The sequence below is a fragment of the Capra hircus genome, chromosome 13 (genome assembly GCF_001704415.2).
Source record: "Capra hircus breed San Clemente chromosome 13, ASM170441v1, whole genome shotgun sequence".
Taxonomy (NCBI): Eukaryota; Metazoa; Chordata; class Mammalia; order Artiodactyla; family Bovidae; genus Capra; species Capra hircus.
Window position 1 is genome coordinate 12,175,650 of NC_030820.1, and position 25,950 is coordinate 12,201,599.

General features: G+C 42.5%; 1 protein-coding gene across 1 annotated transcript; it reads right to left on the reverse strand.

Annotated features, from left to right (window-relative positions):
- KIN (Kin17 DNA and RNA binding protein) lies at positions 1,980-25,918 on the reverse strand. Its single transcript, XM_018056964.1, has 13 exons — positions 25,751-25,918; positions 21,611-21,705; positions 19,553-19,596; positions 19,345-19,467; positions 16,281-16,462; positions 14,885-14,933; positions 13,919-13,976; positions 10,785-10,914; positions 8,845-8,895; positions 7,750-7,818; positions 6,893-6,992; positions 5,317-5,417; positions 1,980-2,315 (listed from the first exon to the last, which is right to left on the reverse strand). Exons 1-13 carry the CDS (start codon positions 25,862-25,864, stop codon positions 2,253-2,255), a joined length of 1,179 nt encoding a protein of 392 aa, XP_017912453.1. The 5' UTR covers positions 25,865-25,918; the 3' UTR covers positions 1,980-2,252.

Genomic DNA, 25,950 nt, shown 5'->3' on the forward strand with positions numbered 1-25,950 from the left:
CATCCTATGTCATTAGGGATTGCAAATTAAAACAATGACATACTACTACACACCTATTAGAATGGCCAAAATCAAGACAATACCAAATGCGGGTGAGGCTGTGGAGCAACAGGAACTCTCATTCATTGCCTGTAGGAATGCAGACTGGAACAGAGGCTTTGGAAGTCACTCTAACCATTCAATCCAGTAACCACGCTCCTTGGTATTTACCCAAATGAGCTGAAACCTTGTGTTTACACAAAAATCTACACGTGGAAGTTTACAGCATCTTTATTCATAGTTGACAAAACTTGGAAGCAACCTAGATGTCCTTCAGACTAAGTAAATGAATGGCTAAGTAAACTGTGGTGCATCCAGATAACGTGATATTATTCAGCACTAATAAGAAATGAGCCGTCATGTCATGAGAAGATGCGAACAGGAAACTTAAACACATGCTACTGAGTAAAAGAAGCCAGCCTGCAAAGGCTTACACACTGTATGAGCCCAACCATGGCATGAACTATGCAGACAGTGAAAAGATCAGTGACTGAAGGAGGGAGGGGAGGGAGGGAAGTGAGGAGGTGGATTTGTAGACAATGAAACCATTTCGTACGATCCAATACTGGTGGATACATGCCATCACAAACTTGCCCAAGCCGACAGAATGTACAACACCAAGAGGGAACCCTAATGGAAACCACGGACTTTCAGTGTTGATGACTGGTCAGCGGAGGTTCATCAATTCTGCTGCGAACCTGAAACTGCTCTAAAAAATAAAGTCTGTTTTTTAAAAAGGATAATAGCTTACAATGTTTTAAAAAGAGAAGTCAGGGAATTCCCTGGTGGTCCAGTGGTCAGGACTCTGTACTTCCACTGCAGGGGTGCTGGGGATCGATTTCTGGTCAGGGAACTAAGATTTTGCAAGCTGTCTGGTGCAGCCAAAAAAAAAAAAAAAGACAGAAAAAAAGGTCAATATAAGACTTGATTTTAGGTGTCTGCAGTTACTCTGCTTAGTATCACCATACTGGCCTCTAAAACCTTATAGGGAAAACAATTCTATAGTATAGAATCATATTTTTATGCTTGATTTTTTAAAAATTAAATGTAACCTCAATAACACTACTTTATTTTGCGATAATTTCAGGAAGATGTTGGATAAAAGAATGTTGAGAGGTAGGGATGAAACTTTTTTCTGTGAAGAAAACTACTGAGCTGATTCCAAACTTACAGATTTGGGGGAGGCCTGTGGAAAGCATCATGTTTCATTCCTGCACCGTAATCAGGGAGAGCCATGCCTTATGGAAATGGCTCTTCAAGCGTTAGACACAGTATAACGTGAGTGAGCTACAGCGTGATGCAGGGGCTCCAATCCCAGAACCGGAGCAGGCATGGCCACAGAAAGCCTCGGGCATGCACTGCACTGCGGCGCTTATTCGCCACAGCCTCAGAGCGGAAGCAATCCAGTTCCAGCAACTCATGAACAGCTCTTCAAAACTGTGTTATATACCCATACAAAAGATTACCGTTGAACGAAAATGAGGTAGTGACTTATGCTACAACATGGATAACCCTTGAAAACACTACGCTTGGTTTAAGAAGCAGGTCATAAAAGACCATATACCGTATGATTCCACTTCTATGAAATGTCCACAACAGGCAAATTCACAGAGATGGAAAGCAGATTAGTAGTTGCCAATAGTCTGGAGTGACTACAGATCCAGGGTTACTTTTGGGGACGTGAAAATTCTCAAATTAGACAATGGTGATTTTCAAACAACTTTGTAAATATTCTAAAAACCACTGAAATGTCCACTTTAAATGGGTGAAATTGAATGGTGCGTGAATTACATCTCAATAAAGCTATTCTATTTATAGTTTGACTCTTAAAAATGTAATTATATTACATCCAACTTTACTACTTTACTGATGAAAATATAAATTTAGGGTATATGAAGGATTTGCTCTGCAATAGTTCTACATTGTCCTATATACAACACTTTACAATAATATTCATTTAATGTAGATTAAAAAATCAAGGAAGTATTACAAAGGCAACAAAAACAACAAGGACAAAATTACATAATTTTGATACTTCGCGAGACATAATTAGATTTTTCTATAAGTTAGACGAAACAACTACAGTAATATTTAAATAAATCCATTTGTTTTATACAAAAGAAACACCCTAACACAGTAGAGTCTTGTAATGTCTTGGTGAACACCAATTTGATGCTTTAAGATTTTAATGTGATGCTAACAAATTTTCAAACTCAGGCAAGTTTAGAAATGTCTTCGTATTGAATTCCTTCAACTCTGCGTCCTTTTAAAGGGCCCTACAAATTAAAATAATTGAAGAAGTGGTTAAAAACACACATGCACTTACAAGACAAGAAAAGGACAGATGCTTCTGGACGCCAACGTGCCTCCTTCACATCCGTAAGACACCATTAAGGTGGCTGACAGTTCTTCATGACTCTGAATTTTAAAAAAATACCCTATAGCGTCCTTGTCAGGAACTGATCGTGTTTTCTTCATGCTGGGTGGGATGCGTTACCACTAGATGCTGTGCTGGAGACCTGCTGGCTGGTCAGTACCTCCTGTCCCCTTCCCGCTCCCCCTGGTCAGGCGTGGTGTGAGACGGCGCTCCAGCCCACGGAACGGACAGGGGTGGCACGGGGCTCGCCCAGGCCACGCACCCTCCACAGGCAGCCCTCCACACACAGCCCACGGATAGGGGTTGCGTGGGGCTTGCCCAGGCCAGGCACCCTCCACACACACCCTCCACATGCAGCCCATGGACATGGGTGACATGGAGTTCACCCAGGCCACGCACCCTCCACATGCAGCCCTCCACACACAGCCCACGGACAGGGGTGGCACAGGGCGCCCAGGCCATGCACCCTCCACAAGCAGCCCTCCACATGCAGCCTCCACACACAGCCCATGGACAGGGGGGCATGGGGCTTGCCCAGGCCATGCACCCTCCACACGCACCTTCCACCCGCACCCTCCACACGCAGCCCATGGACAGGGGTGGCACAGGGTTCGCCCAGGCCATGCACCCTCCACAGGCAGCCCTCCACACGCAGCCCATGGATAGGGGTGGCGTGGGGCTTGCCCAGGCCATGCACCCTCCACACACACCCTCCACACGCAGCCCATGGACATGGGTGACATGGAGCTCACCCAGGCCATGCACCCTCCACATGCACCCTCTACATGCAGCCCACGGGACAGGCGTGGCTCGAGGCTCACCCAGGCCACACACCCCCATGACAGGGGTGGCACGGGGCTTGCCGAGGCCCAGGCCACGCACCTTCCACACACAGCCCGTCACGCTGCCCGTGATAACGATGACACGGTGCAGCAGTGCAAGGATCTGAACCCCATCTCAGATCCTTCCTTTGAAGACAGGTCAGGTCTCACTCTTGTGAGCAGAACTGTCAGTGGACCAACTCTAAACGAATCAGCAATTTTACTTAAATGTCAGATTCCTGTAAATGAATTACTTTATTGATCTCGCCTGCCTTAAACTCTTTATGAAAGAAGAACACTGAAAAATTATTGATTTCTGTGGCTTTCCTCCATTAATCATGACTATACATTCCTCACTAATTACACTCTGGCAGATTAAGTTTATATTAGATATGAGCGGGAAAAAACTGGGATACAAAACTATACATATTATACACAACTGTATAAAATACAAAGATGGGGGGAAAAACAGACTAAATATTAATGGAGATTACCATTTGCCTGAAGGCTTATGGGCAATTTTTTAAAAGTATTTATATTAAATTGTAATTTTCAGCTTTTATACAAGAGTATTGCTCCAGACTAAATGTTTTGTCCTGCCCAAAACTGATTCAATACATTAAAATGTGATGGTGTTAGGAGGTGATGAGGTCACAAGGGCAGAGCCCTTGAGGATGGGATTAGCGCCCCTAAAAAGGGACCCTAGAGAGCTCCCTGCCCCTTCCAGCATGTGAGAGAACACAAACCAGGACACAGACCCTCAGCAGACACCCAGCTCTCTCTGTGCCTTGGTGTTAAACTTCTGGCCTCCAGAATGTGAGCAATAAATTTCTGTTGTTTCTAAAGTCGCCCTGGTCTATGGTATTTTGTTATAAAGACAAGTATGTATGGTATTTCTTTTGTAATCAGAAGATAAACTGCTTCAGCAATGCCAGTTATTAAAGAAAACAGGCTTATACAGGGACTTCCCTGGTGGCCCAGTGTTTAAGAAACCCCAGCAGTGGCTGTGGGTTTGATCCCTGGTTCAGGAGCTAAGACCCCACATGAAGTGAAATTCATTCACTTCTGACTCTTTGAGACCCCATGGACTAGTCCATGGAATTCTCCAGGCCAGAATACTGGCATGGCTAGCCTTTCCCTTCTCCAGGGGATCTTCTCAACTCAGGGATCGAACTCAGGTCTCTGACACTGCAGGCGGATTCTTTACCAGCTGAGCCACAAGGGAAGCCCAAGAATACTGGTGTGAATACTAGAGTGAATACTGGAGTGAATACTGGAGTGGGTAGTGTTGGTTGCTCAGTCATGTCTGACTCTTTGCAATCCCATGGACTGTAGTCCAACAGGCTCCTCTGTCCATGGGATTCTCCAGGAAAGAATACTGGAGTGGATTGCCACTCCCTTCTAAAGAGGATCTTCCCAGCCCAGGGATTGAAACCAGGTCTCCTGCATTGCAGGCAGATTCTTTACCATTTGAGCTGGAGTGGGTAGCCTATCCCTTCTCTAGGCGATCTTCCCAACCCAGGAATTGAACTGGGGTCTCCTGCATTGCCACCAGGACTTCCCTGGTGGCTCAGACGGTAAAGTGTCTGCCTACAATGTGGGAGGCCTGGGTTCAATCCCTGGGTCAGGAAGATCTCCTGCAGAAGGAAATGGCAACCCACTCCAATATTCTTGCTTGGAAAATCCCATGGACAAAGGAGCCTGGTAGGCTACTGTCCATGGGGTTGCAAAGAGTCAGACATGACTGAGCGACTTCACTTCCACTCCTGCATTGCAGGTGGATTCTTTACCAACTGAGCTATCGGGGAAGCCCAGATCCCACATGCCTTGTAGCCAAAAAAACCAAAACATAAAACAGAAGCAATAGTGCAACAAATTAAGTAAACATTTTAAAAAATGTTCCACTTCAAAAAACTCTTAAAAATAAGGGGTGGGGCAGCGGGAGTGGAACCTTACAGATTTCCAAATAGGAGAGGATACAAACAGAACACCCAAACTCATAAAACACCAAATCAGTGGCAGAAACCATAGCACATTCTAAAAGCATTTTGAAATCTGTCTTTCTGTAAACATACTTACAGTTTCAATGACTATAGTAGCAGAAAAAGTCTTCTCATTGATGGATTCTAGGGTGCCTTCATTTCCTCTGTAGCCTCCATTTAAAACAAGGATTCTTTTTCCTGCAACAGAAAAAGAGTTAACACTTAATACAAAGAAAATGCCACTTTCTCCTACTTTCTTACAGCCAAATATAACTGCACTGCATCAACACAATGCAAGTTCTTGATCATTTATTATCTGTATGATTCTAAAGTACAGTTTGTAGATACTTTGATCACCATCACATTATAAGACTCCTCATTTTTCCCACTTATTTGTTAAGGGATGTCCTAATTTAAGATCAAAGAGCATAAGGTTCTTGGAGGGAATGCCCAGAGCCCATAAGTAACCAGAAAAAATTCAGCTTACTTTGTTTCTTTTTAAAATCACAAGACGGTTGTTAGTTTCATAAAAATGTAAACATATGCCTACTGAACCATTCTATCTCTAAGAATTTTCTCAGAAAAGAAACCTTATATTTATATAAAGATCTGTACATGAATGTTCATGTAACAGTTTTATTTATAATGGCCAAGAACTTTAAACAACCCCAGTGTCCATCGGTAGGTGACTGGATAGAGGCTGGCATGTCCACATAATGAAATACTCAGCAGTAAAAAGGAATGGAGTACAGATGCACACAACATTATTCTGGATTCATTACTCCAAAATAATGTGGATGAATCCAGAATAATGGATGAATGTGCTTAGTAAGAGAAGCCAGACAGAAACACAGGACACATGATATGATTTTATTTACATAAAACTCTAGAAAAATAGGAGCTAATCTATATGATGGAATGCACACTAGTGGCTGCCTGGGGGAGAGGGGAGACAGAGCAGGGAGCAAAGGGTTAGAAAGGAAACGGGGAAACTTTGTGGCGGGGGGTGATGGTAGCGATGGTTTTTGTGGGAGTAGGTACATGCTGTAACTTATCAAATTATATACCTTATACACGGATGTAGTTTATGTCAGTTACACCTCACTCAAGCTTTTGAGAAAAGTCCACAATTCCTAATCCATAAAATGATTTTTGTTTTAGGGAGGAAAGAATAACAGGATCTGATCTGATGAACCCAAGTTTGAGAGACTAACATTATCACTGTGCCAGCAATGATAATACCATGAAGGGTTTTGGGTCAGAGGCAGACAACCTAACCACAGTGGCATTGACACTAGAAATGTGTAAGATGGTTAAGGAACAGAAAAAGCAAAATGCTAACTTTTACTATACTATCTCAGATGGCTAAACAAAGGCATTAATAATGATCCTAACACGACTGACTTTATCCAGATATGTCTATGATTTGCTTCTCGGGGAAAAAAAAACCCAAATAGATTCTAGGAAGGGAAAATTTATTCATGCCACAAAACAGCTTCCTCAAAGGACTGGTAAACATCCACATCAGCAAGTCAAACAGGTGCTGGTTGTAACAGGCGATTACATTTTTCTAAAGAGGAAACTCATATCTGGAACTATTGAGTAACGTCCAGTAGGAATGGAATCACTTATTTCCATGGTATATGTATTAAAGGGTCTGCAGAATGATTTACCTGGTGCTGGAATGACTGTCTCTAAATGAGTCTGGTCAAGTTTCAGCTTGTCTCCAGAGTCAATCATCTTTACAACAGCTGTATATTTGTCAATTACTTCCTGTCATGTAAAACCAACACTTTTATAACAGAAAAGAGATGCCAATATGAAGTCCAGGGACAGAAATAAATAAATGAAAACAAATGAAATTCTAATCAAAGAGTAAGAGCAACTTGTCTCAAGAGTAAGTCTTTCTATTAGTATCAATGGAGTTTATTTTCCAGAACCCATATTTGATCAGGCTGTGGTCCTTAAACAGTTCAATTCAAAGTTTAGTTGAGGTTTTCACTTGGAAGGAAAAGGCTGGCCATCTTAGCATGAGTCTTTAAGACCTATAGCGAGAGGAACAATTCTGCCTTGTTTAAATACATTAGGAGGGCAATTTATGTAGGCACAAGGGCTGGCTGCTAGCATGAAACTATACTTAGGAAAATCAGAAGAAAGAAAAAGACTAGAGAGCTGATTTTTAAATTTTAAAATTCTAGGGCAATCAAGATAAGCCTCTCAGGTTAAACACAAGAAAGTCCTCCTTAGAACTCTGAGGCATCATTTCATTGCCTGTCAACAATGGGAATGCATAAGGTGTACTCACTGAAGTTTTTAAAGACATGGCCATGGGCATCTATACTACTTGCTCCAGTAAGAAAGCAAACCACAGTTTATACTATGGGTGGAAACATTGTGCAGTCAGCCATCAAAAACCTTAGACACACTGCTTCTGCTGCTAGGACTCGGTTTTTGAGGTGTATCAAGATGGCTTTACTCAGCCCCCCAGCAGCTCCTTTCCCAAATTTCATCCCTAACTTCACAGTCCTACCTTTACGATCCCCTTCTTCTTATGATACTTCTCTCCAAGTTTTTTGGTTATAATTTTCACTATGATTTCCTATGAGAAAAAAAAAAAAAAAGATGGAAGGAACAATACAAATTACCTTTCCTCTTTTGATCCTACATTTTCAACCATTTTCACCAAAAAATCATAGCAAAATGTTAAGTGAAAGTGAAAGTGAAGTCACTCAGTCATGTCCGACTCTTTGCAACCCCGTGGACTGTAGCCCACCAGGCTCCTCCGTCCACGGGATTCTCTAGGCAAGAATCTTGGAGTGGGTTGCCATTGCCTTCTCCAGGGGATCTTCCCAACCCAGGGATTGAACTCAGGTCTCCCACATTGCAGGCAGATGCTTTAACCTCTGAGCCACCAGGGAAGTTAAGACTCTTTGGAGTTGGAAGCTTTCCCAGCACAATGGCAAGACATTTTCTTAGTAATCTTTCATTTCTTCTTTCTCTTTTTAACTCAACACAATTGGTTACCAAGAGAAAAAATGCGTATCTCATGGCTGATTTCCACAGGGAAGGTTCTCTGAAATCTAGCATTTCTACCTACCAATCTCAATTAGTCTAGGTCTTTCAGATAGCCAAAACAGAAAATAATTCTAGGCTTAAATTCAAGGGGTCCTTACAAAAATCTGGCATGAAATTCAAGGCACATTACTGGTTCAAGAACAGGAAGCGACCCTCCAACAAAGGTACAACCAGGAGTTTACAGAGCAGATGCACAGACGAGTCATTAAAGCTACAAATGTATCTCCAGGAGTGACAGATATTTAAGAAATTTGGCCATTTATATCAAAGACCATTTAAATCATTCACGTAAGAGCACTAGGCTCAGTGGTAAAGAATCCACCTGCAATTCAAGAGACATAGGAGACATGGGTTTGATCCCTGAGTCAGTAAGATCCCCTGGAGGAGGGCATGGCAGCCCACTCCAGTATTCTTGCCTAGGGAATCCCACGGGCAGAGGAGCCTGGCAGGCTACCATCCATGGGGTTGCAAAGAGTTGGACACAACTGTATCAACTTAGCACACACGCAAGCGCACACTTAGATGTAAGAAGGCTCAGTGGGAAACGTACAGGCTGCAGCCAGTAATCTGTCCGTGCAGTTCTCTTCTTCTCCTCTTCAATCTGAAGGACACATGAGACATTCAAACAATTACCTCTTTAAAATATTCAGTTTATTTCTAATAATATTCTATTTAGCAAAAGAATTCCATAAAACACACTTCACGGAAGATTGATATAATGTGCAAACTCTGATAAACATTTTCTGCAATTTATTTTTGATTGAAAAAAAGCAACTCTAAGAAAATAAGGACCAGGCAAATCAACTGACCAAGAAGATAAGCAGCCTCTATCAAGTCAAACTGCGAGGCTGCCTGCCAACATCACACAGTCCCACCCCTCCTTCCTTCCCCAGACCGTCATGAGGCGGAAAACAGGTGATGTGTTCAGGGGTAAAAATGTAGCTCTTATGGACCAGTCTAGCACAGTGTGCTTGGGTATACAGTTTGATGGCAAAAAGGAGCTTCCCTGTTTGACAAGGATGATAAAGCTGTCAAATGAAGGAGAAGGAAAACACATCCGGGAGAGATGTAAACAAAAGGGTGACCAAAAGGAAACACGCTGACCAGGAGCACAACTGCATCTCACACCTTTTTCTTTCTCAACTGCTTAGTTAACCCTAAGTACCAACTCTCAAAGGGAATGAAAAATGCCATTCTTTGGTTGATCTGAAATTTTATTTTAATTCTGCCGACTTCCCAATGTGAACAAAGAATACTCTATAAACTTGGCATGTTATATTTTAAGCAGGTAGATCCAGCTTTCTGTTTCACTTAATTAAATTCAAAATGGGCTCTAAGACTTCTGCGGGGCTGCCCCTTTTCTCTCTAACGTCAGATGCCACCACTCCAGTGCTCACTGGGCTCCAGCCACGTGGATCTTCCCTTCAGAGGCTGAAGTAGCGATCTTCCCAGCCTCAGCTAGGGAACAAACTATTTCCCCACTCCCTGCCTTCACACCTCCTCAGGGCTTCACCTTTTGTGATTCCTCGTCCACTGGTTCACTTTGTCTGGGATATCTCCTTTGCTAGAGCAAAAGCTCCATGACACGCAGGGTCCATGTTTTTCTCCCTACTCCACACACGCAGGACCTTGCATGATGCCCAGCACATAAGAGCAACTCTGCATGGGTTAAATGCTAGAATGAACACATCTCACAGTGTACACGAAATATGTTATACTTTAGGCTGTTCTGACTGCCCTATATTTTCTGTTTTTCCAATAATAGGGAAGACCAGTTTCATCCTATCCCTTCGCAAATGAAGGAAAAAGGTTGAGGAGCCCAGGGGAAATGAGGTTAAGAGGGAAAATAATCAGTCTCTTGTACCCATTTATTCTTTCTCTCCATAAATAACTTGAAAATTTCATAAATTTATTGATCAGGGAAGGTGGTGGGGTGAAAGGGAGAAATGTGTATTTAAGGATATATTAAGAACCTTCTGCAGAATGACTCCAGGATTTCAGGTAAATTTAAAGCAGAAGTATAGCTCTAAGTCAGATAATCACAGGTTTTCAATGATGTCACATAAATTTGGCTATCTGGTTTAATCAAATTAAAAATATGTCTAAATGTTCTCTTCCCAGCTAGGAGGTGTTAAGTGGAAGTTAAGAGGCCACGGAAGAGGTCCCTGGAGGATGCCAATTTTCTGAGCCACCAAAGGTGAGCAGAGCTTTTATTTCTGGCGTCAATCACCACGATGGTCCTTCCAAACGAAATCTGCTGACCACAATTTCAGGAAGAGTTCTGCAGACAGCAGTTGAGGCAACTATCTAGGGAGGTTCCAGCTCCACTCAGATGGAACTGCATCTGGGCTCTTCGCCCCTAATCTAGCCTGAGCACATTTTCCTCCCTTTGTATTAATCTCATAATTGGTGAAACTGTTTAACTCTCCTCGGTTGGAATCACATCATTCACCGAATAGCTAGAGTGGACAAGCAGTTCATAAAGCTCACCTCCATGATTTCGTCGAGGGCAGACTTCTTCTTCTTCTTTTCCTTTGACGGAGCTGAGCTCTGGGAGGACTCCTTCCGCTTCACTGATGCTGTGGTCCCAATCGTTTTCAGGGCACTTGGTCCCAAAGAACTGAGGGGAAGAGGAATGCACTGTTAAAAACTGTGCAAATGTGCAGGCTTTATAATGGGTGAAAGGAACAATACAGATCCTTCTACTATAGATTAGTCAAAACAATGACGGGCATGTCCCTCACATATAGGACTGGGAGCACGGAGCCCTTCCTGTCCCCGACCCAAGTCAGCGCCACTCTACCCGTGTGACCCAACCATGGACAACAGCATCAGCCTCAGGGCTGGGGCCAGGAGGGTTTCTTTCCACTTCTGCTAGGACCCTCAGCAATTTTCCCTACGCCTCAGTTCCCAGCTATAAACAGGGATTGTAATGTGGCCCAACTCTAGTTGGACCTCAAGGATCAACCAGGTGAGAGGTTTGTAAAACAGCCAACGGAAGTCCAGCACAGTGCTGTTGGTTCCACTTCCTTAAAACAAAGATTTCAACATTCAGTATGAATTTTTTTTATTACTCCTGATTGCTTGAGGTCTTCACAGCACACATTCTTAACTTTTGAGTGCTACTATACAACCGTCACCACTGGCCCCAGAATACCATCCCCGATTTACTATGTATACTTGTCATTCTAAACAATTTTCTATTGATTGAGCCATGCCTGTCCAAGCCTCTGTAATTCTGCACATGTCTCTTTGTACCTAAAATAGTCTCTCCATTTATTTCCATTTGTCGAAATTCTTTAAGATCCATTCTTCATGAGACTTCATGGATTGTGTCCTTTTTTGAACTGCCAGAGCACTTTGGGGCAGGCACCCCACTCCACCTCATACAAAACACTTTGTATGTATGATTCCTCTCTCACAGGAGGGGAGAGACTACATATATCCATATATATATATTTCCCCCCCCCCCCCCCCGTAAAGTAGCAGTAACTATCTTGTGACTCAAATACATGCTCCACTAATATTTGCTGACTCACTGAACTCTACCAGTCTAATTAATTATTTTGTCATATTTACAAAATATGAAACTGAGTTGTACTAAAGCTGTTACTTTTTCTTACAACTAAGCTGAATAATAAACAAACCCAGTTAAAAAATGGGCAATAAGTGATTCTCCAAAGATTATAAATGGCCAAAAGCACATGAAAAGATCCTTACCATCACTAACCATTAGGGAAATGCAAATCAAAACCAAAATGAAACACACTCATTAGGCTGCTACTATTAAAAAAAAACACAGAAAATAACAAATGTTCGCATGGATGTGGAGAAACTCGAGCCCCTTGTGCAAATGCTGGTGGGAATGTAAAATGGTACAGCTGTTGTGGAAAACCTTTTAAAAATTAAACACAGAATGACCATATAATCCAGCAAATCCACTTCTGGATAAACACCCAAAAGAACTGAAAGCAGGAATGTGAACAGATATTTGTACACTGATGTTCAGAAGAGCATTAACCACAAGCACCAAAAGGCGAAAACAACTCAAACGCTCACGATGGATGACTGGATAAACAAAGTGTGGTCTACATGTACAAGGGGACATTCCCATCGAGACTAAAGAAGAAAGAAGTGCTGATCCAAGCCAAGACATGGATATACCTTGAAGATGTTGTGCTAAGTGAAAGAAGCCAGACACAAACAGACAAATACTGTATGATTCTGCTTAGATTCACAAAGACAGATAAGCAGAACAAAGGTAACCAGGGACTGAGGGGAGAGGCAGTGGGGAGTTATTTTTTAGAGTGCAGAGTTTCAGTTTGGGGTGATGGAAAGTCATGGAGATGGATGGTGGTGATGGTTGTACCACAGTGTGAATCTACTTAATGCTACTGAATTATATACCATTGTGATTAACCAAAAAAACAAACAAACAACAACAACAAAAAAACCCTCTTCCCAAACAAAAAATTGAGTTAGGTTAAACAAGCATTGGGCTTCCCTGGTGATTCAGCTGGGAAAGAATCTGCCTGCTATGAGGGAAACCTGGGTTTGATCCCTGGGTTGGGAAGATCTCCTGGAGAAGGAAATGGCAACTCACTGCAGTATTCTTATCTGGAGAATCCCCATGGACAGAGGAGCCTGGGGGCTACAGTCAATGGGGTCGCAAAGAGTCAGACACGACTGAGTGACTAAGCACAGCACAGAAATAAGCATCATGTAGAATATGAGGAAAACAGCAAACATGACCCAGCTCAAAAGATAAATTCCACCGGATACCGGTGTCCTCCTGAATACCTATCCATGTTTAAACCTCCATGACTAAAACTGAGTGCACCGCACAAGACAAGCAGCACGTGCGTATCTGATGGAAGAACACGAGGCCCTCGAGAAAATAGAACACGAAGGGTAGACACAAATACCCAGCCACGGGCCATCCCAGGGCTTGACACACTGCAGCCTGAGGGCCAGACCCAGTCTACTGCCTGCCTTCATAAATGAGATGGAACTGGAACACAGCCGGGCTCATTCACTTACGTATTGTCTGCGGCTGCTTCCTCAGTCCAACAGCACAGTTAAGTGAGGTGGTGACCGGCACATGGCCAACAAAGTCTAAAACACTCACTATGTGGCCCTTTACAGAAAAGGCTGGTCAGCTCCAGCTCAGTACCACACCCTTTAGAAGGGAAGGCAATTGCTACTGAGTGTCTACTAACGCATTTATACTGTACCAGGTGCTAAGGAGATAGCTGGAGAAGTTAAATCTCTATTCTCAGAAAATCATAATAGAGCAGGTAAAACAAAAAGGGGCTATGAGAGAAAAATAAATACTGCCATAGCATAGAAAGAACCATTGAGTGAAGAAGGAGTCAGGGAGTAGTAAATGTTAACCATGTGAAGCATTTTAATAAAAAATGAGCTTTCCTCAAAAAACAGAATCCGCTCATCACAGATAAGAAAAAAACAGTTTCTAAGAAAAAAATGAATCAACTATTACACAAAACAAAAAGAGATGAAAATGACAACTAGACAAAACAACTCACAATCCTGCACCTTTTAAGACAGTCATCAACATTCCACCCAAACTCTTTAGTTCTAAGATATCTGTCCACGTGGCTCACCTTGATTTGGAAGATGCTGCTCCTGAACTACAGGCTCCTTTATTCAGATTAAATGTAACTGGAAGAAAAGAACTGGTATTCGATATATATTTGGGGAAATTCTAGCAAAACATCAGGTAAATACCACAAAGAAGCCACACAGAAATTCATGGACATTTTGGATAAATGAGACTGGAATGCTGCTACCCAGAGATCATAAACTCCTGTAAAATATACTGAAGTGGTGCTTTCAGAGCAGGGAGAGACCTTCACTGGATAGAGCATGTGGCCTTGACCCTTCCCCACTCCGCCTCCCCTCTCCTTTTGGTAACAGGAATCCCATTTTGTTTGGGTGTCTGTAGGCCTCACACATGGCTTGCAGGATGCTATGGTCTGAAGGGGTGTGTCCCCTCCCAAATCCAAACACCCAAGGGGATGGGACTAGGAGGCGGGACTTGTGGGAGAGGATAAGTATGGTTCTTTGGTCTAAACCAATCAAAATCATTCCATTTCCTTTCCCAGTGACTGTTTATGAGGGGGACATGAGATACAGTCTGACCAATGACATTCAAAAGGAAGTCTGCTGTGAGGAAGGTCTTCTAGGAAAAGCTTACTTGCCCACAGGGGACTCCAGAAAAGAAACAGGCTCTCTGTTTTCCTCTGGACAGGCTGGGTCTGCATATGATGGCTGGAGTGCTGGCAGCCACCTCGTGTCCAGCTGCTGACAGTGTGACATCCGGAACCACCCTATCTCTGGGAGTCGGAGTCTTGGTATGGCAAAATATTTCCTTACCATTTAGGCTAATTTTACTCAGTCTGGTTATTTGTTGCTGAAGGCATTCCATCTGATTCATTGTTATCACCTTTTCATTTTACTAATGAGAATAAACCAGTCCAGGTAGCTAATATGTCCTGTTCCCAAACATGTTGCTAGTTTTGGGCAAGGCCAATATAAAAGCATCCATTTTCAAACATGAAGAAAAGTACCTTTTTCTTCATCATTTTCTCTGCTTAATTCCGTAAAAACAGGGACTTCCTTAAAAAAAAAAAAAGAGTTTGAAGGTTTGGTTCACAGTGCATTTACTAACAATATTCAAGAGCTCTAAATTACAATTCATTACCTAAAACAGTTAAGGTATTAAATAAAGAGATTACATGTATTATAAACATCTTCCAATAAGACATCCTATGGGGGTGTGGAAGGAGTTGGAAACAAGCCACATGGTTCTCAACAGGAGAATGGATAAACACTGTTATATTCATAAAATGAAAGGTTATACATCAATCAAAGAGAGAAAGAAGCCCTAGTGGGAATGGACATGGTGAATGACACACACAGAACGTTATGTTGAGCTAAGGAAGCCGGACACAAAGAGAGCATACCATCAGTACAAATAAATGAATGCGTGAACACGTACATAAAAAAGACAGCATACTGGATGATTCCATTCTTACAGAGTTCAAAGACAGGTTAAACTAACCAATAATTAATAATAGTGTGTTGGAACAGTGCTTCCTTCTCTGGGGACAAGGGGTACTGGTTAGGAATGGGCATGAGGGAACCTTCTAGGATACTGGAAATGTTTAATATGTTCATCTGGGTGGGAGCCACATGGACTACCTACTTATCTGTAGTTCGGTCAACCCATCTAAAGACATATACATACGAAAAGTTGATGGAAGTATAAGACTCGCGCCTGCCATACACTTTACGCATCGCAATAAGCAGCTTTTAACAATACTCAATGGCTAGTAGTTTCACATACACACTAGGCTGTATTTTCCTGCTCTCACACACGTCTAGTATACAAGCTCCTCGAAGGCAGGGATCTTCATCTTCTCTCCACTACTGGATCCCCAGTGCCTATAAGAATGCCTGGCACACAGAGGTGACCAATAACCATCTGCTGAAATAAGTGCCTTGATCTAGTTATTCTAACGGCTGAAACAATTTTATCATGCCTCCCTCCCCGTTCACCTGGGTTTGGCCCAGTGACTGCTCAGGACTCCTCAGCCTGGGGGCTGTATCTGCCTTTAAATATTCTTGCGCCACCCCAGGCTGGAGCAGGCGCTGGCCCTCTGTGTTCCCACACCCTGTGGGCTTCCCCGGCACTGCATTAGCTACAGCTAGTTGAGCTGACCTGTTCACGTCGTCACCTGTAGGTACTGACTCTACTTTAGGGATGAGGAAACAGGTTTATAAGTGAACACAGTTGCATAAGCATGTGAAGTCAGGAGTGACCCAGCTCTGTCTCCACTCCACAACCTGGGCTTTCATACCAGGCCACGGGCTTTCTCCTACAAAATGCGGTTCAAGAAGTAAACAAATAAGTGATTGTGCTTCTTCAGACCTTTGTCTGTTGCATCTCTGGATAATGCCCACCTGCTCTTTTCCTTCCAGACCTCTTCTCACTTGTTCTTGAATAAATTTGGCTGTTTTTTCTTCATCATCGAGGTCCTGCTTCTTCTTTTTCTCTAGTTCCAGCTGCCTGCGGATTGTTTCAGGGTCTCTATCTATATACTGAATATACCAGCCTTTTGGTGTCTCATCCACTTTGCACAAACCTTTAAGAAAGTAACCGATATTATTAATTTTGTACACAATCAAAGCTGAAAGCAAATATAGATGTGATCTGTCTGCAGTAATTACTCATTCATTCAAGTACACTCATTCAAACATGTTCAAATACGCAAATTCACACAGCTACTGACATTTAGATTTTAATTGGAATACTTTCTCTCTAATATTTTTGACTAGGTTGCGCCACACATTTAAACAAGGGAAACATTAAAAAATGGATTATCCTGCTTAGTAATTATTCAACTGGCTCTAAGCACTTAACATTCACTGAGTACATGATTATACAGTGGAAGTGAGAAATAGATTTAAGGGACTAGATCTGATAGATGGAGTGCCTGATGAACTATGGACGGAGGTTCGTGACATTGTACAGGAGACAGGGATCAAGACCATCCATGGAAAAGAAATGCAAAAAAAGCAAAATGGCTGTCTGGGGAGGCCTTACAAATAGCTATCAAAAGAAAAGAAGCGAATAGCAAAGGAGAAAAGGAAAGATATAAGCATCTGAATGCAGAGTTCCAAAGAATAGCAAGAAGAGATAAGAAAGCCTTCCTCAGCAATCAATGCAAGGAAATAGAGGAAAACAACAGAATGGGAAAGACTAGAGATCGCTTCAAGAAAATTAGAGATACCAAGGGAACATTTCATGCAAAGATGGGCTCGATAAAGGACAGAAATGGTCTGGACCTAAGAGAAGCAGAAGATATGAAGAAGAGGTGGCAAGAATACACAGAAGAACGGTACAAAAAAGATCATCATGACTCAGATAATCACAATGGTGTGATCACTCACCTAGAGCCAGACATCCTGGAATGTGAAGTCAAGTGGGCCTTAGAAAGCATCACTACGAACAAAGCTAGTGGAGGTGATGGAATTCCAGTTGAGCTATTTCAAATCCTGGAAGATGATGCTGTGAAAGTGCTATACTCAATATGTCAGCAAATTTGGAAAACTCAGCAGTGGCCACAGGACTGGAAAAGGTCAGTTTTCATTCCAATCCCAAAGAAAGGCAATGCCAAAGAATGCTCAAACTACCGCACAATTGCACTCATCTCAAATGCTAGCAAAGTAAAGCTCAAAATTCTCCAAGCCAGGCTTCAGCAATATGTGAACCGTGAACTTCCAGATGTTTGAGCTGGTTTTAGAAAAGGCAGGGGAACCAGAGATCAAATTGCCAACATCTGCTGGATCATGGAAAAATCAAGGGAGTTCCAGAAAAACATCTATTTCTGCTTTATTGACTACGCCAAAGCCTTTGACTGTGTGGATCACAATAAACTGGAAAATTCTGACAGAGGTGGGCATACCAGACCACCTGACCTGCCTCTTGACAAACCCATATGCAGGTCAGGAAGCAACAGTTAGAACTGGACATGGAACAACAGACTGGTTCCAAATAGGAAAAGGCGTACGTCAAGGCTGTATACTCTCACCCTGCTTATTTAACTTCTATGTGGAGTACATCATGCGAAACGCTGGGCTGGATAAAGCACAAGCTGGAATCAAGATTGCCGGGAGAAATATCAATAACCTCAGATATGCAGATGACATCACCCTTATGACAGAAAGTGAAGAGGAACTAAAAAGCCTCTTGTTGAAAGTGAAAGAGGAGAGTGAAAAGGTTGGCTTAAAGCTCAACATTCAGAAAACGAAGATCATGGCATTTGGTCCCATCACTTCATGGGAAATAGATGGGGAAACAGCGGAAACAGTGTCAGACTTTATTTTTTGGGGCTCCAAAACCGAAGCCATGAAATTAAAAGACGCTTACTCCTTGGAAGGAAAGTTATGACCAACCTAGACAGCATATTGAAAAGCAGAGACATTACTTTGCCAACAAAGATCTGTCTAGTCAAGGCTATGGTTTTTCCATTGTTCATTTATGGATGTGAAAGTTGGACTGTGAAGAAAGCTGAGCGCCAAAGAATTGATGCTTCTGAACTGTGGTGTTGGAGAAGACTCTTGAGAGTCCCTTGGACTGCAAGGAGATCCAACCAGTCCATTCTAAAGGAAATCAGCCCTGGGTGTTCTTTGGAAGGAAGATGCTAAAGCTGAAACTTCAGTACTTTGTCCACGTCATGCAAAGAGTTGACTCACTGGAAAAGACTCTGATGCTAGGAGGGACTGGGGGCAGGAGGAGAAGGGGAGGACAGAGGATGAGATGGCTGGATGGCATCACCAACTCAATGGACGTAAGTTTGAGTGAACTCCGCAAGTTGGTGATGGACAGGGAGGCCTGGCGTGCTGTGATTCATGGGGTCGCAACAAGTCGGATATGACTGAGTGACTGAACTGAGCTGAAATGAGTACATGATATTCCTGCTGAATTCACTAGCAGAAAACTACCCCCCAAAATGGAATAAAGAAACACACTGAATAAGTAATACAACAATAAAAAAAAATTTCATCTTTTTTTTTCCTGAACTTTTTATCCCATTTGAAATGGGAAAAGAGGCAGCAAATGTATAAATTGTGTTAACAAGAGTTTGTGAAAGTGAAATGAATGTGGGGGAAAAAAACTGGAAGAGGACAGGTACCTCTTAGTTGATATTCAACCTAACAATTGGATGCTTCAGTGACAAACCTTGGCATCATTAAGAGAATGGCTGCAGACGCCCTTACACACCCTCAGTATGCAAAAGCAACCCTGCAGCAGGCACTCCTCTTTACCAGTTTCTAACTGTCCTACTCAACCTCTTTTCCATAAATTTACACAGAAAGTGGACAGAGGAGTCTGGCGGGCTACCATCCACAGGGTCACAAGAGTCAGACACAACTGAACGACTGGCACGTAGAATACAGAACCGTCTTCTCCCCGCCCACACGCAGCCATGGAACAGCCGCTCACATCACGTCTTGTTCTCACCTTCTCTGCCCAGCCACTTGGTGAAATCTGTCAGCGTCTCCCACTGTGTGGCGTTCATGTGGATGTGCTCCCGGTGGCTGATGTACTCATTGTAAACAATGTTGTTGTGAACCCTCTTGGTGCCTGAGAACAAAATACAACAAATGCAGACCCTGAGCAGATTATAAGATTACAAAGTCACTGTGTGCACAAGACTTAAGGTGCTTACCAAAGCGTCTCCTGAGAAGTTCTAGGAAGTCATTTCGGAATTCCCTAATAAAGCAAGAAGGGAAAGCATTAAGGTAATTTCTACAAATATACAGCATCATCTGCCTGAAATTTAAGCCATCATACAGTTTGCATGAGCAAATGATATATGAAATATCTACGTGAACATCTGTTGTGAACTTTTAAACATTGAAAAAGGGAAGAATCCTGAAAGATTATAGCCTTCAACAATTAAAGTTAAAAGTTGGTTTGGAGTTGAAACTTTGTCTTGGTGAAGTAGGCACAAGGTGACCATGGGTCTCTGGAGAGGGTTCTTCATGAAGTTTCACGCTTCATGAAGTCTCAGTAAATGTGGTGTAATAACACCATTCTATCAATAACAAAACTGCCTTTTCCATGTGAAGCTGGCACTTAATGTGTTCCTCTGAGCTAAGCACAATGTTAAGTGCCAGATAAACATAGGTGAAGGCAATGGCACCCCACTCCAGTACTCTTGCCTGGAGAATCCCATGGGCGGAGGAGCCTGGTAGGCTGCAGTCCATGGGGTCACTAGGAGTCGGACACGACTTCACTTTCACGCACTGGAGAAGGAAATGGCAACCCACTCCAGTGTTCTTGCCTGGAGAATCCCAGGGATAGGGGAGCCTGGTGGGCTGCCGTCTCTGGGGTCACACAGAGTCGGACACGACTGAAGTGACTTAGCAGCAGCAAACACAGGTGATTAAGATATAAATCCTCACCAAGGTCACAACCTAGCAGAACCATCATAACCATAATAGAAGCTGAACTGTTGCTTGGCTAAGCTAACCTGAAAAACAGATGTAATAATATATCATGTGAAGCCTTGGGGGAGATGCCAGGAGGCAGAGGCAACCTTTAATCTGGGAGGTGAAGTACAAATAGAATTTTTACAGATGAAAAGGAAAAGAAGGCTGCTCCCAACCGCAACCAGCACAGAAGCATGAAAGCATCACTTGGTATTTGAAAAATGACAGACAGGTAGACAACAGTTATTTAAAATTAAATATTCAGTACATACTCTTCTCAAAAATAAACAAATGAGCCTGTTATATCAAGGAAAACAACTGACAATATTTGTTTCCAATATAAATCTGAGCTTCCAAGCAAAAATGGAAATTTTGGTAAACTAGTATCCACCACCATGATTTGAGACACTTCCTACTTAAAGGTGTTTCTGAAGCACTGACTGGCATTAATGAGTATGATGTAATGACATTGTATAGTAAAACGTATCACTGTTCAGAATTTCAGAATACCTCTGTACTGAAATAATAATAATAATTAACAGATAATATTAATCAAGTACTGGGCACTCTTCTAAACACTTACAAAATATTAACTCATTTAATCTTCACCTATGCCAGAGTTGGACCATAAAGAAAGCTGAGCACTGAAAAATTAATGCTTTTGAAAAAGACCCTGATGCTGGATAGACTGAAGACAGGAGGAAAAGGGGACGACAGAGGATGAGATGGTTGGACGGTACCACCGACTTGATGGACATGAGTTTGAGCAGGTTCCGGGAGTTGGTGAAGGACAGGGAAGCCTGGCATGCTGCAGTCCATGGGGTCACAAAGAGTTGGACACGACTGAGCAACTGACCTGAACTGAATCTTCACATAAACCCTATGAAGGAAAGACAATACTTGAGAAGATATAATATCTATAGATAAACTCTAGAAGTTCAGCCAAAGTCACTCAGCTCCTGAGTGGAGAGCCCAGGTTTGAAGGACTTAAAAGTCAGGCAGTCTGATTCCAGAGCTGTGCTCTCAGCCGCAGCTGTTTTAGAATGAAAGACAGTTTTTCATTATGTTTGATGTGGAAAGAAGGAAAGACTGAATCATGAAAAATACTTTTTTAACAATTCCACACAATGATAAGTTGTGAAAAGAAGACAAAAATGGAGCACAAAGTTAATGCAGCTATCACATTAATTTGTAAGGAATAAACAGAGCCTCCAATATATAAAATATTACACATCTCTTAAATGTCCAACTGAATAAAGCTTATGAGATAAAGATGGTGTTGAGTTACTTACTCTGAAAAATAATCCATAAACTGCTGAGGATTTTCTGAAGCCAGCAACAGCTGTCTCTGATGAGATTCAGACATACAATGACACTTAAAGCCATTCTATAAAAATGCAAAGGCAGTAGTTAAATTCTGATTTAGGTCATTACAAATATTTAATTAAGTTAATAATAAATAACAATAATTTAATAAATAGAAAACAATACTTTAGTAACATTAATGACACTTATTAATAAGTTAATAAGAAATTAAACCATAAATAACTGCTCTTTGATGATAAATTATAAAAAATAATCAAGTCACTGGCTGTAGCATCCTGTTTTTTTTTTTTTGTAAAGAAAAAACTTTATAAAACTGAGTTTTGCAACCTTGCTAATCAAAGAAGAATCCCTGAAGATTAAAGAGAGAGAAAATTGGTGCTTTAGAAAACAGACATTAGCAAGAAACATTACAGGGTACAGTAACAAAGAATGATTTCATGTTTTGACTCTTAACAAATTGCTGTTGGGCACTTACTTCATACAAAGTATTAAGCAAGCATTTCGAGATATAATGAAGTAAAATGGGTCATTAGTGAATTTCCATTAGGGAAACTATTATATTTTCACTCACTTTCCTATACTTTACTCCTATACTTTAGCTCATTACCCATAAGACACTACTTCGTATTATACATAATCTTTATCATACTAAATCTGTACATTCTTCAGATGATTAAAAAAAAATACAAGTTTTAGCTTCGCATCTACACTGCTTAGCATCTGAACCTAACTCTTCACTAGTAAGAGACACGAGGAAGTGCCTCTCCTCTGTCTCCCCATCTCGGGAATGGCGCCGTCCTGACCCTGCACCCAGTCCAGGAGGCAGGACGCTGCGCCCCAGAGGCCTCCACCTCCACAGCACTCTGTTTGCTCAGCCCTCCTAAAGACTTACCCGGTCCCTCTGCTGAACCTCCTTCCCACAGTCCTGAGTCCAACCTCAATCTTGCTTAGAGCAGCTTCCTAATCTTTAGTCATCCACAGATGCCTACACAATTTTTGCCAGGACCCAGTTTACAGAAACTACAAGGGTTAGAGAATGAGGACAAAAGACAACCACAAGCAAAAGTAATGGTTAAAAGGGAATCCTCCAGGATCACTACTGGCCTAGTCTCTTCAAGTCAATGTCAAGAAAAACAAACAGGGGGAAGGAAAGCTGCTCCATCTCAAATTTAAAACTGAGAGAGAATTAAAAGTCCTAGTATACCACACCGCTGAGACTTTTAGGGCAGTGAAACTATTCTGCCACTAGTATGACACTATAATGGTGGATATTAGTCACTATACATTTGTCCAAACCCACAGAATGCTCAACACCAAGAGTGAACTTTAATACAAACTATGCACTTCGGTGCTAATGATGCACGAATCGCCTCACTGATTGTCACAAAAGTACTATCCTGTTGCACCACGCTGATGGTCTGGAAGGCTGTACATACTGAGGGCAGGGTGGGTAAGACAGATCTTTGTATCTTTCAAAAAATGGACTTCATTTTTGCTGTGAACCTGAAACTGCTCTAAAAATTAGTCTTTTTTTAAAAAGTTCTAATAACTAAATCCAATGTACTACGTTTGACTGCATCTTGGTTTAAAAAATAACTGGGGTTTTTTTTTTGCTTGTATTTTTATTTTACTGAGGTATAGTTGATTTACAACGTGTTAATTGCCACTGTGTAGCAAAGTGATTCAATTATACATACTTACATTCTTTTCCATTATGGTTTGTCACAGGACACTGAATACAGTTCCTTATGCCAACAAAAAAAAAAAAAAAGCTTTATACAGCATTCATGGGAATAATTGAGAAAATGTGACTATGCAGTATATACCAGGTGATAAAAACAAATTATTGTTTGACTGCACTGGGTCTTAGAGTTGCAGCACATGGGATATATTTTTCCATGTGGCTCATGGACTCTCTAATCACAGGCATGTGGACTCCAGAGCTTGGGGGCTCAGTGATTGTGGTGCATGGGTTTAGCTGCTCCGTGGCACGTGGGATGTTAGTCCCCCAACCAGGGACTGAACCTGTGTCCCTTGCATTGAAAGGAGGATTCCCTACCACTGGCCTACCAAAGAAGTCTCTAAGAAATTTTTATTAATTTGGTTGTATGTCATGACATATATTTTGACTATGTAGAAAAATATCCTAATATTTTAGAGGAGCATATTTAAACATTTTTGGAGTTTAAATGGATGAAGCACAAACTGGAATCAAGACTGTCGGGAGAAATATCAATAACCTCAGACATGCAGATGACACCACCCTTATGCAGATGACATCACCTTTCGCACAAAGCGAAGAACTAAAGAGCCCTTTGATGAAAGTGAAAGAGTGAAAAAGCTGACTTAAAAACTCAACATTGAAAAAACGAAGATCATGGCATCTGGTCCCTTCACTTCATGGCAAATAGATGGGCAAACAGTGGAAACAGTGGCTGACTTTATTTTGGGGGGCTCCAAAATCACTGCAGATGGTGACTGCAGCCATGAAATTAAAAGACGCTTACTTCTTGGAAGAAAAGTTATGACCAACCTAGACAGCATATTAAAAAGCAGACCTTGCCAACAAAGGTCTGTCTAGTCAAAGCTATTCTTTTTCCAGTAGTCGTGTATGGATGTGAGAGGTGGACTATAAAGAAAGCCAAAGAATTGATGCTTTTGAACTGTGGAGTTGGAGAAGAGTCTTGAGAGTCCCTTGGACTGCAAGGAGATCCAACCAGTCCATCCTAAAGGAAATCAGTTTTGAATATTCATTGGAAGGATTGATGCTGAAGCTGAAACGCCAATACTTTGGCCACCTGATGGGAAGATCTGACTCGTTGGTAAAGACCCTGATGCTGGGAAAGATTGAAGGCAGAAGGGGACGACACAGGATGAGATGGTTGGATGGCATCACCGACTCAGTGGACATGAGTTTGAGTAAAGTTTGGGAGTTGGCGATGGACAAGGAGGCCTGGCGTGCTGCAGCCCATGGGGCCACAAAGAGTTGGACATGACTAAGCGACTGAACTGAACTGATTTAAACATTTAGAAGTGAAATATCCTGATGTTTGTAATTTACTTTAAAATATTTCAGGGAAAAGGACACAGCAAAATACTTCAAATGTTAAATCTGGGTAAAGGGTATACGGATTTCCCTGTACTAGTTAAATGACATCAGTGTCATTCAACGTGAGTCCCATCTAAGTATCTCATCCCTCACTTGCAGAAACACTGGATTACATTATTCCAAGTGTCCACTGTTCTTCCTTTACTACCCAATTCAACATCCAGAGAAAAATACGATCCCGTCACTAGCCTGGTGTCAATTTTTCCAGGTGCCTTTATCATCCACCTAAATAATGGGAAAAAAGTGCTCCACAGCACAGTCTACAAAGCTTCTTGGTATCTGCCCCTTAGCCACTTTGCACATAATTTACTCATTTAAAACTCAGTCTCACAAGAACGGACAATTACTAGTCTCTCTTTTCAGATAACTAAACAGGTGGAGAGAAAGCAAGTAACTTGTAAGGGAACACAGCTCCGCCTCCTGGTTCTGACTCCAGAGTCCATATCTCACCCGCAGAACACATCCCAGACCTGGCACGTCGCAGGCGCTCGACAAAGGTTTGTTAAGTGACTAGCTTGCAAGGGCTTAGTTCTGGTCTGTACCCTGATTATGTCTAAGAGCCAAGCAAAGTCTGAGACGGGTGTTATTCCAGGGCGTCCAGCGCCGCACGGCTCATCCCGCATTTCGTGACAGCTTGACTGACGTCGTTTCTCAAGGGGGCTGCAAAACCTTTTCATTCTTTATTCCTTTTGGGGTCATAACCTTTTCATTCTTTATTCCTTTGAGGGTTATAACCTTTTCATTCTTTATTCCTTTGGGGGTGATCAGACTGGGGAGGAAGGAGGTGTCCAAAGCCGGCTTCTCCGCCAGGACGGGGGGTTGAAGGGAAGGACAGCCCTACTGAGTGAAGTCTCGGGCTCGCCCTGCGCAGCCCCCACGCCTCGGGGCGGGAGACCCAGGCGGTCGCCGCGGCGTCTGGCACCTCAGCCTGCATCCCCAGTGGGGTCCCGCCGGAGAGGCGCGGGGGTGCGCGAGGGGCCACCCCGCGCCCGCTTACCTCGTCCCGGCACTGCTTCTGGCACATCTGGCAATACCAGCGCAACTTCTGAAGCCCCTTGGACTTGATCCTGTTGGCGATAGCCTTCGGGGTGAGAAAATCTGACTTCCCCATCACGACCACCACAACAACCTTCCGGGGCCAGCGCCTAGACGACCGGAAGCGGAACAGGGCAAGCGGGAGTGGGAGGGACAAACACC

Bases quoted from the DNA above. Each gene is read 5' to 3' on its own strand.
- KIN (XM_018056964.1), bottom strand. From the start codon at position 25,864: ATGGGGAAGTCAGATTTTCTCACCCCGAAGGCTATCGCCAACAGGATC. The intron at 13,977-14,884 runs GTACTTTTCTTC...CTTTTCTTCCAG, and splicing joins AGAAAATGATGAAGAAAAAG to TTACATTTAATCTGAATAAA. The intron at 10,915-13,918 runs GTGAGCCACGTG...TCTTCCCCTCAG, and splicing joins GCAGCATCTTCCAAATCAAG to TTCTTTGGGACCAAGTGCCC.